Here is a 14,516-nt window from a genome sequence, read left to right on the forward strand (position 1 = left end):
CTTGGAGTCCTCACCATTGGACTGCCAGGGAACTCCCTTGGGTCCGATTTTGTCAAATCTACATTCCTTAAGAGAAAATTGTTAAAATTGTTTAAAATTGAGATAAGATTGTTAAATCTTTCATAAGGCATCCCAGTATAAATATGATATTAATGATTCTGTTATTTACTCCATTTGTGCAGTTGAACTTGCTTGCTTGCTTGCTTGCTTGCTTGCTGCGTTGGGTCTTCGTTGCTGCGCATGGGCTTTTCTCTAGTTGTGGCGAGTGGGGGCTACTCTTCGTTGCAGTGCGCGGGCTTCTCATTGCAGTGGCTTCTCTTGTTGCGGAGCATGGGCTCTAGGCACGCGGGCTTCAGTAGTTGTGGCACACGGGCTCAGTAGTTGTGGCTTGCGGGCTCCAGAGCACAGGCTCAGCAGTTGTGGCGCACGGGCTTAGTTGCTCTGTGGCATGTGGGATCTTCCCGGACCAGGGCTCGAACCCATGTCCGCTGCATTGGCAGGCGGATTCCTAACCACTGCGCCACCAGGGAAGTCCCCTTTTGAGCTTTTCTGGTTTAGAATTTTGTTCTATTAAAATGATAAGCAGTAGAGGACCCCATTGACCTCTAAGTGGTGACAAACCTGTCATATGCAGGTCATTTAAAAGCAGACTAGAGTTGAATGCAAAAAGCATTATAGAATGAAGTAGAGTATAATTACAGTTTACATATACCTATAGTTAGATATACATATTTGTCAGAGTCCTCCAAAGTTTTTTCTCCTAAGGGATGCGAGTAGAAAGTGAGAGACTTGAAGTTCTTACTTTTATATACGTCCATGTTGTTTCAGCATTCATTTAACAATGTGCATGTATTCTGTTTAATAATTTTTTTTTTTAACAGAACGCTGCCCAGTTTCCTTGACATGGGTAACAGTTTCGCTGAGGCAAGCTTTCATGAGGGGATTCTGTTTCAGTGATTAAACTGCGAGGAGAAATCTGTCAGTGAGTTGTTTTTGCTGCTTATAAGGAGTCAAAATGTAGTGCTTATTTTTTTCCCTTTCTCTCTCAGGTCATTTGGATCCAGGATTCCTAGCAAGTGACAAAACATCTGCTGGCAATGCACCACTCAATGAAGAAATTAATATTGCTTCTTCAGATAGTGAAGTGGAGATTGTGGGAGTTCAGGAACATGCAAGGTAGGATATTAATTGGAGAGAAGAAAATGGTATGGCATGCCATGGCATGGCTGGCATGAATGGTGGGGCTATTTCTCAAATTCCTGTGGTTTAAGAAATACATTTTGATTATAGACACGTATGAGCTTCAGAATGTGTTGCATATTGTCTTATAGCAAGAACATCTCGGTCACACATTATGTGAAACAGAACTAATGTTTGTCTCTTATTTTTAACAAATGTCTAGGTGGCTTGACTGAGTTTTCTGGTATGGCATAAGTATCACCGTACTCCTCCCCCCACCCCCAATCCATATTTTCTTACCTTTCACTTTATCTTGAAATATATTGGGAGCAAATAATTGAGAAATCTGCATTTGACATCATACCTCTTCCTAGAGCACCTCTTTTTCTTTTTTTTAACATCTTTATTGGAGTATAATTGCTTTACGTTATTGTGTTAGTTTCTGCTGTATAACAAAGTGAATCAGCTATATGTATACTTATATCCCCATATCCCCTCCCTCTTGCGTCTCCCTCCCACCCTCCCAATCCCACCCATCTAGGTGGTCACAAAGCATGAGCTGATCTCCCGGTGCTATGCGGCTGCTTCCCACTAGCTATCTATTTTACATTTGGTAGTGTATATATGTCCATGCCACTCTCACTTCTTCCCAGCTTATCCTTCCCCCTCCCTGTGTCCTCAAGTCCATTCTCTACGTCTGCGTCTTTATTCCTGTCTTGCCCCTAGGTTCTACAGAACTATTTTCTTTTTTAGATTCCATATATATGTGTTAGCATACGGTATTTGTTTTTCTGTTTCTGACTTACTTCACTCTGTATGACAGACTCTAGGTCCATCCACCTCACTACAAATAACTCAATTTCGTTTCTTTTTATGGCTGAGTAATATTCCATTGTATTTATGTGTCACATCCTCTTTATCCATTCATCTGTTGATGGACATTTAGGTTGCTTCCACGTCCTGGTAGAGCACCTCTCCTTATCTTTCATGAAAGGTTGCAAGTTACTTTGGTCAGTTCCTAATAGTGTATTTCTAGTGATGTTTGTGTGATTTAGGGAATCTTGTTTCTTAGGAATTAAAAAAAAAGCCACAAGACATCAAATTAGTGTACAGTATTATGGAAATAATTTTATAAGGTTTGTCATTCTTTAAGGTAGTGGTGACCAGACTACAGCCCATGGGCCAGATCTGGCCTACTGCCTGTTTTTATATGGACCTCAAGCTAAGAATGGTTTTTACATTTTTAAATGGTTGGGGGAAAAAAATCGAAAGAAGACATGTTTTGCGACATGAAAATTATATGAAATTCAAATAGAATTTATTTATCCATAAATAAAGTTTTGTTGGAATAGAGCCATGTTTGTTCACTTACGTATTGTCTGTGGCTGTTTCGCACTCCAGTGGTAGAATTGAGATGTTTCATCAGACACCTTAGGGACTGCAGAGCCAAAGATATTTACTGTCTAGCTCTTTGCAGAAAAAATTTACTGACTCTTGCTTGGTACAGTCCTAAGATACAGTCCTAAGAATTAGTTGCAGCCCTCTCAGAGTTATACCTGAGGAACATTTAACGCACACACATACATACACAACAAAATCTAGTCTTTGGAAAAATCTGTATTCTATGTAGAATTTTTCTCCTATGCCACAAGAGTTAAGTTGTGATTTTGTGATTTCCTCAAGTAGGTATATAACATAGTATCTTACCTTATTTTTAGATCTGATTTTAATCTTTGGTTAGGAAGGTAATAAAACATTCACCAGCATTCTTCTGTTACTTATTTAAAAGGTGACTTTAGGAGTGGAGAGTGGGGGCAAAATACACATGCACATAAATTGAGGATCCTTCTTCTAATGAGAACTGATTATACTTCCTGAAAGCATTTTTTAGTTAAACAATTGGGACTTTAAGTATGTAGATTTAAGTCATAAGTTAACATGCCATCTCCCCAGAAGTGGCTAATTCTCTATCAGAACTAGTATTGTCCCAGCATTTCATCCTCTATCCTGTATTTATGCTGTAAGTATGCCTGTATAGCTGCTTCCTTTTTTCTTTCTAAATGGTTATTTCCCCTATTCTGGTGGGAAAATTTTTTCATTCTTTAATCTTTCCTTTACCTCATTCTTTTTTCTCTTTTTTTCTGCCTTAATCAAAAACTTTTTCCTATTAAGTTCTCTTTCATTTTCCCATCTATTTCCTTCAAGCTGACTTATCTATGAGATGAAGTAGATAGAACTCTTGTTTTCTTCCTTTACTTCAGTATACGTTTGTCATTATTTTATTTCAGCATTATATAAGTATAGAAGACATTATTATACTTTTAAGCCCCATGCCAAGATCTTTGTAGAATATTACAGTATTTTTCATTTCAGACTGTGTACTATAAAACTTATTCTGCATATTGACTGATAGATGGATGTAGGTAAATTATCGTCAGTTGTGCCAGGAGCACATGATCCAGTTACCAACTTGCTCTTGACTTACTTTTCAAATTTTAATTCAGTGTTACTCACGTGTTCCTACTTAAGTAGGAAAGAATAGGTTATAACCTGTGCTGTCTGTCTAATCTCTTACTCTGTTCTGAGACATATCAGTGATATGGTCCAGTTCTCTATTAACTCCTACCGACTCTCCCTTCTTTATTGTCTCCTTGTGCCTAGAAATGTTACAGAGTGAGCTACCCTTCTTTTCAGATTCTTTGTTAAACTTTCCTTCCATAATGATATCTTGAGCTTCTTTTTCTGCAAATATTTCTGTTATCTGGAGTTGAAATTACTATATTTCTATTAAAACTTGGAAATTCAAATTCCAAGTTTCTCTCACCTCCAGCACACACACATGCACACAGATTATCTCTAGTACACCCTTCTCTGAACTTGTTAAAGTCTTTTATCCAGATTGTCATTTTACCCTATAAACATCTTTGTTTCACTCTTAGCTAAGTCAAGTGAATTTGGGTACGTTTTAAATAATATGCTATAACATTACTTTCAAGGACTTTTTCTTACAGGTTCTGAAGCATAAAGATGCGTTTTTTGAATTCTGATCCTTTAATTTGAATCCTGGAGAAATCATATCTTGGAGGTGACAGATCTATCTTGAAATCTCAGTGGTGGTTAATAACTGTCCATAAAATGGAATGTAGAGTTGACAAATTCTGTTGGAGTACTTTGAATGGACTCTTGTATCATTTTGAGGGGATCTTTTATTTTGGCCCTTGGGTCTAGCTAGGACTGAGTAGGATCTCACTGACTCTGCTGCGTCTTTCTGAAAAATTTTCCAGCAGTTTCTTTAGAAGAAGCATGATAATCTTTCAAACACTGAGATTAAAAAGCTGAGAAGTGGGACCTCCCTGGTGGCGCAGTGGTTGGGAATCCGCCTGCCAATGCAGGGGACACGGGTTTGAGCCCTGGTCTGGGAAGATCCTGCGTGCTGCGGAGCAACTAAGCCAGTATGCCACAACTACTGAGCCTGTGTGCCACAGCTACTGAGGCCTGCATTTCTAGAGCCCGTGCTCCGCAACAAGAGAGGCCACTGCAATGAGAAGTGCACTGCAACAAAGAGTAGCCCCTGCTCGCTGCAGCTAGAGGGCCCGTGCGCAGCAACAAAGACCCAAAGAATAAATAAATTAAAAAAAAAAAAAGCTGAGAAGCAGGTTGGGGGGAGAGCCTTTCTTGTTGGTTGCTTCAGAATTGCCCCTTTAGCTGCCTGTATCTCATCTGGAATTTATTTCTTTTACAGGTCTAGGGTTGCAGTTATGAAGTATTGATGGGCTTCTGGCAGGGTTATCGCTTGGAAGAAGGTTTTAGGTTTTGATCCACATCTTTTTGTTCTAATTCGATTTGCATGCATAGATGTTTTGTTTGGATTTAGTTGTCTGTTCTTATTTTTCCTTTTGGTATTCTACCTTGTGGGCTATCTGAGAGCTTTAAAAAACTCAGATTTGGTTCTTGAGTTGTTCTCTTTGGGACTGTGGTTGCTCTGACTTGCGTTTGGGTGCCATTTTTCCATATTGGAAGCATTCCGGTTTGTTGACCTTTATATCAGTAATTCTAGTTGTGATGTGCCTCTTTTTGTTGTTGTTGTTGTTAAACGGTTGTTTTTCTTTTCTTGCATGCTAACATCTTTCCCTGCTCTTTTCTTTTAGATTTTGATATGTTCACTTAGCTTCTGTGTTTCTTCTAGTCATAGACTAGAAGGCATGCCTTCCTAACTAATGGTTGAATGCATCTTTTATGGCTGCCTTGGATTGCTGTGAAGAACTCCTGTCATTACCTAGATGTCATTTCTAGGTGTTAATTTTTGACCAGTCCAGTTTCACAAGATGCTCTTTGCCAGTGAGATGGAGACTTTTCCATCATCTCTAGTTCTTCTGTGCCCACTTAATTTTGCCATACGTTTTAACTTATGACCCTGTTGCTAATATTTTTCTTTATCCTTGCTCCATTTTCCTTCTTTTCTTCTGCAAGCTTCATTGCCCTAGGAAGATGAATGCATGTATCTTTATGTTATGGAACTATGCTGAAACAGTTCTTTCAGTACCTGTTCTCTGAAGCTTTTATGAATAATCAGACCCTTAATTACCTCCTTTCAGATGGTCCTATGGTCCATTGGTTAATGTTGGTTCACCCCTCTGCGGAAGAATTGATGTGGGGAGGCTTTTGCATTTAAGACTGATTGCTGCTTAGAACCAATTGCTAACATTAACCCTAAAAAAAGCAAGGGAGGCAGATAAGCATTTCCCTGAAGCTACAAGGATTCACTCTACCTTCAGTTAGGAAAAATAAGTAGGAATGTTATCTAAGAGGTCACCTTCAGAATCTGTAAATGAGAGCAAAAATGATTAATTTTTAATGTTGTTTTCTTAGAATAGTAGGTTAACTGTATCAACAGCTGATCATCAGAGCCTGCCCTCTTTTTGTGTTTTTCTTCCTTTCTACTCTGAAGTCTCCTTTTTTTGGTTTTAATATATGAAGAGCAGGAAATTATTCTATCAAAACTTATTGTTTATAAATAGTGAATGGGGAGGCGGTCTATGGAAGTGAGGCCTAAGCAGTTTTTCTTGGTTATAATACTCAAAATGTGACTCTAGTTGTGCAAACCTATTGCCAGTTATATGCAGATTAAATGCTTTGTGAGAAAAAAGCTTGTGTCTGCACTAGAATCTGATTGGACCAATTATAAAACAGCTGAGTGTGTTCCCACCCCATATCTTTCATAATAGAAAAAGGATATGTGATAATATATGAAACTGTGCTTTGTTAGTTGCCTTAACAAAATTTTGAGCCTCTCACATCCTTCTTTATAGGGCATCTCTGTAGGGCTTATAACAATTGTTGTAGTCCCATTTCCTTCTGAAATTTTTTCCCCCTCCTGCATCTGGTATAAGTTATTCTGTAATGTACCATCTTATAAAATAGGCTCAACCTTTTTTCCCCTGTACTTAAAAAAAATGTGTTAAAAGCCTTGTTCTGTCCTCATCCATCTCCTAGCTACCATTTTATTCAAGGTGGCTGAGGTCATTAAATCATAAAAAAATTTTGAATGTTTTATTGGCTTATAACACACACAGAAAAGTAATAAGTGTACGCTTTAGCTTCTGTACCCGTACCCAAGTAACCAGCTCTCAGATTAAGAAATAAGTCCCTCTTGGCTCCACCTTGCCCCCTGTAACCACTATCCTGACTTCTAACAGGATAGCTTTGCCTGTATTCAGAATCTTATTAACATTCCTGACAGATGCCCCAGCAATTGCTTGAATGTTTAAAAGGCAGATTTTCTATTTTGTAGTGGCTGTAATTGTTGTGTAGTAATGATCATCCAAAAGTTGCCTTCTAGAAACTGATTCATGGTTGTTATTCTGCTCTCAAGATCTCTGTACTGGTGAAGGAGCTGCCTTCCATGATGATTCTCACTTCTTTGGCAATTGCCCTTCCAGTTGCAGTTAATAGGAGACAGGAAAGCTTTTGACCAAAGATAGGACCATCACATTCTCCAGAGAATCTAAAATTTTGAAGAGAAACAGACTAAGGATTGGGGCTTGAGTCAAATGAGTGAGGCCTAGTTGTTCCAGCATCGTTAGGTTCTTTGAGGTACTCAAGTAAAGGTGCTTTTCCAGTAAATTTTCTTTTTTGCTTAAAGTAGCCCAATTTGGCTTCCAGTAACTGGAACTATTTATAACCTCTTTCAACCATTCCTCATTAGTAAATACCATCTCTAAACCTCTCACTCCCCTACTCTGGACACTTTCTAGAATCTGCTTTGCTCTTTATTGTATTACCCCCAGGGGCTAGGCAGTTCCCCTTACAATCAACCATAGCGTATAGTACTTCGGGAGCAGTCTGAGAAAGACATAGTTGGAAATAAACTCCCCAGTGGAGACCTGATTTTGTTCTGGTTCCATGCTTTACTTTCTTAAGACCCTGGGCAGTTGTCTTTTGGTTTTGGTTTTCTCTTCTGTAAAATGGGAAAATTGGATTAGATCCCTTTTAAAGCCACTACCTGATGTCCTGATGTTACATTGTATGATTACTTAAGGAGCAGTACAGAGTAACAATTGGGACTAAATACTGCTTTTATTTGAGTTATTTCTAGGAATTCTGTCAATGATTACATTGACTTTTTTTGGTAGTCATTCATTCCCTGATTTTTCTAAGTTTTTAACCAACTTTACTTCAATTACTACTTGACAGATGAGCTTTTGAACTGTTGAAGAGCTTTATATTTTTAAATTGTTGGTCTGGGCCTGTCTTTGCACTCTGCTGACTCTTGCCGTGTTTTGCCTTACCGAATTTAATACACACATTTGTAAAGCGACAACATGATGTGGAAAGCATTGGACCAGAAATCAGACTTGGCCTGAAGTTCCTTTGCCTATGCTTTCAAACAGTATGACCCTGGGCAAGTCATGTAACCTCTTTAACCCTCAGTTTCCCTGTCAGAGTATGGGTAAGAACTTCCACATCTACCTCATAGGTCTGTCGGGCCTGTCAGATGAGGAGAAACTGCTTAATAATCTTAGTATTCTGTTGTCATCAGTCATCAAAACCGATCCTTTAAAATGTTGGATGGACTCCTTTTGCTGACGTTGTTCCATGACTACTCGGTCATTTAATCTGAGTGTATTAAGGGGTGGACAGATTAGACTTTGGATTAGACTTTGGACTTGTTTTTCCTTTTTTTTTTTAAAGGTTTAATTTTATTTATTTTTGGCTGCGTCGGGTCTTCATTGCTGCGCTCGGGCTTTCTCTAGTTGGGGCGAGCGGGGGCTACTCTTCGTTGTGGTGCACAGGCTTCTCTGGTTGCGGAGCACAGGCTCTAGGTGCGTGGGCTTCAGTAGTTGCAGCACACGGGCTCAGTAATTGTGGCACGCAGGCTCTAGAGTGCAGGCTCAGTAGCTGTGGCGCACTGACTTAGTTGCTCCGTGGCCTGTGGGATCTTCCTGGACCAGGGATCGAACCCGTGTCCCCTGCATTGGCAGGCGGATTCTTATCCACTGCACCACCAGGGAATTCCCTGTGTGTCTTATTTTAATGCTTTTTACTAGCTAATCTTTGAAAATATGGTCGCCTCTGGTTTAGTACCTACTCTTAGCCCATTTCTGAAAAGATGATGGCCCTCTGGTACTGTAACAAATCTGCACTCTACCCCTACTCTGGCCTCAAGAGATCTGTTTTTCGGCACCTCTCTTGGTAAGGGAGTCATTTTCAGGCTAGCCTTTGTAGGAGCAGGGCCTCTTTCCATAAGCCTAAGGGTCCTTAAGGGCAGTTCTGCAGCTAAACCTTGTCTGTTGTTACTCTAATGTTTTCTTTTGAACCTAGAGGTTCAGGTAGCATGGGGTCGAAGCTGGAGTTCTTAAGTGATTCAGCATCACTCATTGTATACATGTTGTCAGAACAGCTGCTCATGATCCATTGTAGTAGTTTGTGTGATTAGAATCGTGCCACTTGTCACTTCTCACATATGCAGCGTGGAGACAGGTCTATAATTTAGATGTGTGGACATCAGAAGCAGTGATAGCTTGAGCTGCCTGCCTTCCTCTCGTATGAATCAAAACTTACTCAGTGGTTCATCCTGGAGGTTCACAGTTCTATCATTTGACTGGAATGTGGAATTCAATATGTAGGTATTTCTGAAACAGTTCTCTCCCGAACAGTGAACTCATGAGATTTGTCAGCAAGGCAGTTCTGTCCCTCTTATAAGATACTTTTAGAGACTCTAAACTGAGTACTTCAGCCTTGTTATTTTCACTGAACTAAAGCATAAGTGGTTGTGATGAACTAGCCAGGTGTTTCTCTTGTCACCTTCAGGTTGAGGGAAATTGATCTTTAACTCACGACCTAGTACTTAAAGACGTTTAGACATCTAATCTGTAAAAGGGGTATTACTACTTCTGTTTTTGTAAGTACTATTAACAAATATGGCACAGAACTTATTTTAAGAACAAGTTTCACTTGTATTTCTTACTGTTTCATTAGCTCAGACTAAGATTGTCTGGGCATCTTAATTTTGCTTAAGATTTATATGCTGCCCTATCCTGAAGACCCCAGGGCCTTAAATGAATTCAGAGAAGCATCATCTTATCCATTTTCAGTAACAGATCTGGACGTAACTCAGGACTTTGTGGCTGAGACAAAAATCTTGGCCTTTTAAAGGCTAAACTGAGAGAGGTGGGGAGACAGACAGACAGACATGGAGGGAAGGAGGAAAAGGGGTAGGGATATTGGTTATGGGTTTGATGAACTTGCATAGTAGGCTTATCTTAGTAAAAGTATTGGTCAGTACAACTGAAGCTATATTGCCTTCTGTAGGATTAACCATGCTTTTGCTCTTCATTTCAATTGCAGGTGTGTTCATCCTCGAGGAGGTGTGATTCAGAGTGTTTCTTCATGGAAGCATGGCTCTGGCACGCAGTATGTTAGCACCCGGCAAACACAGTCATGGACTGCTGTGACTCCCCAGCAGACTTGGGCGTCACCTGCAGAAGTTGTTGACCTTACATTGGATGAGGATAGCAGACGTAAATACCTACTGTAATGCAATGTCACTGTGTTTCCTCTGCACTGTTCCCTTCCACTTACTCCTCCTCCTCTTTGTGACATGGAAGTTCATTGTCATAGCTTCAGCTTCAGAAGCTGTTTGTGGCATTTGTATAATTGAAACTCATGGAAAATTGCCCCCTTCCCTTTTTTTTTTTTTTTAATTAAAAGAAGTCACTTAGGAAAGTAACTTATCACAAAGGAAAGGATTTCTTCTTTCCCTCAGTAGGAATCTGAGAATGATGAATTTTATTAGACAACTTCATTTTACTTGGTGACTTTCAATCTTAGGAAACTGCCTTCCTTTTAGAATGATATTTTAATTACCAGGTGAAATGGATTTCAGTTTTTGAATCTTGTATTTATTTTTCTGTGTAATAAAATTAATATGTAGACTTGACCACTGTCAGCCCACCCATTGGCACTCCTACCTTAGGGCATTTGCACACATATTAGTCAGTTCCTTTTTGGCACCTAGTAGGGCATGTGCATTGAAAACCTGTCCTTAAAAATAGAAGACAGAAGTGTTACTTTTCTTTTAGCTTAAGTCTTCTGCCTTCTTTCCTGACTTTGCTCCTGGCTGAATTCCCACAACACAAATAATTGAAACGACCCTCTGTGTTTATAAATACTGCTAAGGTGACTTAGTTGATCTCCTTGTTGCAATAATTCATAACTCTGGAAAAATATCTCCTTGTGAGGCAGAGGCATTTCAGATAGACGCCCCACCATGAGGTCTGGGCATCTGAGGAGAGTATTGAGAGATCCCTTTTCTCCCCCTGGTTTGTTCAAATAATGGGAGAAACATAGAACCTGTTACTTAGGTAGAATATGAAAAGTTGTGTGGCTTCTAAGGCTATGGGCACTTGAAAAATCTGAGAGGGCAGTGCCTTCTTCTGTAGCTGGTCTCTCCGTAAAGGATGTAATGACAACTGTTTGATACTTGAGCTGAAGTTGACCTGTTGCTATATTTGGGTATTTTTCTCCTCTACCTTCTAAAAGTGGCAAATTCAAAATACATCATAAGAAACCAGATGCAAAACACATTAATGGCCCTGTAGGTTTTACAGTATCTAACAGGAATATCAAAGGGTAGTAGGAGCATCAGGGAATTCAGGAAATGCCGGTGTTGGAGTTTTGTGGCATTAGTTGCTACCTTTTTTACTATAACATTGTAGTTACTAGTGAATTATTTTACAAGCAATACCTAGAATTAGAACACTATGTACTGTGCACAGGGAGGAGTGAAGTAATGCTGGCTTAGAAGACCTCACTTTTTGTTTTTCCAGTTTTTGTCTGCTTTTTTGTTTGCTTTTGTTTCCATTTTTACCATATAACGGGGCTCTAGCCCTTTGCCTCCCTTCCCAAATGCCTTGGTGGCTCTTCCTTATCATACGAGCATGAGAACTACCATTTTCAGTTTCCACTCAGCGGACACACATTTATACCAAGTGCCTGTTCTGCCTAAGGCGCTGTGGTGGTGCTGTGGGGCTGCTGCGGAGAACAGGACACCCACCGCATGTGCGTGCGTCCGGCTGCCTGGCTCCAGCTGCCTGGCCGTGTCTCCTGTGTGTGTAAAGACTCGCTTATTCCTTTACCCTTCTTCCTGCTGCTTTAGCTCGTCCACACACCTCTTCCATGGGAGTGTATTTAAGCATGTGTTCTTTCACCTTCTCTGGTAACATTGCACTTGATCTGGCCTCTGTTCTTCATCAACTTTTTATTTTCCTATCATTCTACTTTTAGTAGATCAGGCTTTTAAAGAGATCATGAATCTCCAGTTTTAGCACTTCATGTCTCAAGTCTCTCACGTGGCCACAATTCTAGACAAAAACCAAAGACCCAGAGGCCAGAGCGAAATAGGACCTTCTGCAGCTTCACTACTGGTGTATCCTTGGACCTTCACATTTTACTTTAGGATTAATTTATTGAATTTTACTGTTACACGTTGTTTTTGACTTGAATTAAAATGCTAGACAGAGTAGAAATGTACAATTTCTGGTCTGTATTTTCCAGGAAAATCATTGGGGAAAGAACAGAGTGGATTCTATGACTTGAAGTTTTTGCAGCTTATCTTCCCCCCACTATCAGGGCAGAGCCCCATTTTAAAGAACATTTTTGCATTACCTGTTCTTACGTTAGCAGTATGTTTTGTCCAATTCCATATAGCAGGGGATTTCCCAGGGCATATTTTCTTTAGTCCCTAACAGTCATCCTCTAACAAGAATTCTTTGGGTGTGCTGTGTGCACTGTGGGTTGGGAACAGAGAGCGGAGTTGTAACCAAGCTCTTTTCTGGCCTTTTGCTTTTATATTGGGTTACACTTTGCCCTCACCTGTCCCTTTTCCAGCACCCTGACTATCTGGCTTGATGCACTAGAACAAAAATTAATATGCAAAAAGCGGGGAGGGGAAGGGATGGTAGAGATAGCTTTTCTCCCTACTAGGTTGGGACTTTTCCACCTACTAACTAACTATAGAGAGACTATGTTTCAACTCTTCTTTCATTGCCAGATCCAGGAGAGTAGGGATGTGGTTTCTGGCAAGGTATTAATGATAAAATTCTGTGGTAAATTTAAAATTCTGACATTTAAAATTTCTTTTAAGGGGGTCTTTTTTAACCAAAGTTTTGCATTTGGTAGCATAGACACTTTATGCTTCACCGTCTCTTCAAAGTAATATCTCCACTAAAATGGTACACTTGGGTCACAGATTGGTTTTTGGCACTAACTTGGTTAAGTGCCCCCCTTCCCCCAATTTGAAACCACGGAGCGGTAACTTAGCTATTGCATCAGTACAGCAATATTGATACGTAGCTATTGCTCGCCAGTAGTTGTCTCTTCATTTTGATGGAAGGGGCCGGACTGAATGGACTCCATTATTCGTAACAATTGAGCATCCCATAAACTCTGCTTTTATTATTATCAATTGTGAATATGAACCATCTGATTTGCTAATTTAGTCAATTGTTCATTGTTACTTTTAGCAGATTAGCACCATAGGCAATTTAAAAATGAATTTGTTGCCTGCTTTTTATGCTGTGTCACAAGGTTTTTGAAAAAGCTGGGGACACAGTATTGTCTTTCAGTTTAAAGGTTTTTTTTTTTAAAGGCAAAGAGTTCCCCTCCATCCCTGTTTTTCAGTATGTGTATGATGCGACTTCCATGTATATATAAAAATGATTGCGCCCTAACCAAACTTCCTCAGATTGTGCACTGTTTGTTTAAAATAATCACGTATTTTAGTCCAATGCTGTTGTATTTTTTCATTTTATTTAAAACACTACGTACTTCTTATTCTTTTAACAAGTTTTAAAGGGTAGTGATCTTAAAAAAAAAATCACTGGATAACTAGGAAATACTTTTGTTGTTTAAAGAGTACAAAGGTCATTGAAGCCTTTTGCTCCTCTTACCGTGAAAATGAAATGTTAGCCATTGTATGGCTAGGAACCAATGCACTTGGTGGTTAACAGATCTGCTGTTGCTGGAGTGTGAGCGTGGACTTGATGCAGTGACGACAAATCATTGCTTAGAATTAATGTTTTAAAATGTGTGACTCTAGTATTTTTAAAACAAAATTTGGTTCTTCTTTACATTCATTATTTAGTTTTTGTTTCCATTTAGTATTTAATGGTCTTTGGAGAAAAATAATAAAACAGAGTGTTATATATATATTTTTTGGTGCAAGATAAGATTTTCTGTTTTTTGAAATAAGTCTGTAGCATAAAGGTTAAACTATTTTAAGACAAAATAAAATAGAGTGTATTTAAACAAAGATAATTTCTGAGGATTTTTTTTTTCTATCTGCTTCAGTTAATTAGATGGTGCCTGGAGCAGCTCCCAAGTTAGCTTTTGAATGTGAAAGTGAATTATATTTTGTTATCAGATCTTATTGTTAAAGTTGCCTGATTTTTTTCCAAGCAACAGCTGTATCCTACTCTTAGAATGTTTTGCAGGTGGCCTTTGGTGTGTTAGATTTAGATAAAAATAGTTTTTCATTAGCTTTCCTGTAGCCCCCACTTCCCTTTCCAGTTTGAACCAGTGAGATTTCAAAGCTGGCGAAAGGCTCCCTAGTGCTAGGCCTCTTTGCTCCTGGGAACAAAACTCAGCTGACAGTTACTTCCCAGAGACCAGCGTGCCAGGGTAAGATGCTGTGACTGTGTGCACTTTGCTCGTGGTTGAAGCAAATACAGGGTGTTTCAAAAATAGCCCAAAGAACTTTCCTCCTAATTTGGTTCTATTTTCAGGTTTTTTATTTGGTTATCAAAATGACAGGAACTACTTACTGCATTAACATCTCA

General features: G+C 39.3%; 1 protein-coding gene across 3 annotated transcripts in view; it reads left to right on the top strand.

The window, feature by feature from the left end:
• ARK2N (arkadia (RNF111) N-terminal like PKA signaling regulator 2N) overlaps positions 1-13,914 on the top strand; it is a 78,537-nt gene extending 64,623 nt beyond the window's left edge. For 2 of the 3 annotated variants that reach the window (XM_060118774.1, XM_060118772.1), the window contains exons 4-5: positions 1,050-1,176; positions 10,027-13,914. In XM_060118774.1, the coding sequence (XP_059974757.1) occupies positions 1,050-1,176; positions 10,027-10,216 (317 nt within the window). In that variant the 3' untranslated portion in view covers positions 10,217-13,914. The remainder of the gene's footprint in view (positions 1-1,049; positions 1,177-10,026) is intronic. The other variant, XM_060118776.1, reaches the window with a different exon arrangement.
• The last annotated feature ends 602 nt before the right edge of the window (positions 13,915-14,516 follow it).

The sequence above is a fragment of the Mesoplodon densirostris genome, chromosome 15, assembly GCF_025265405.1.
Source record: "Mesoplodon densirostris isolate mMesDen1 chromosome 15, mMesDen1 primary haplotype, whole genome shotgun sequence".
NCBI classification, from domain to species: Eukaryota; Metazoa; Chordata; class Mammalia; order Artiodactyla; family Ziphiidae; genus Mesoplodon; species Mesoplodon densirostris.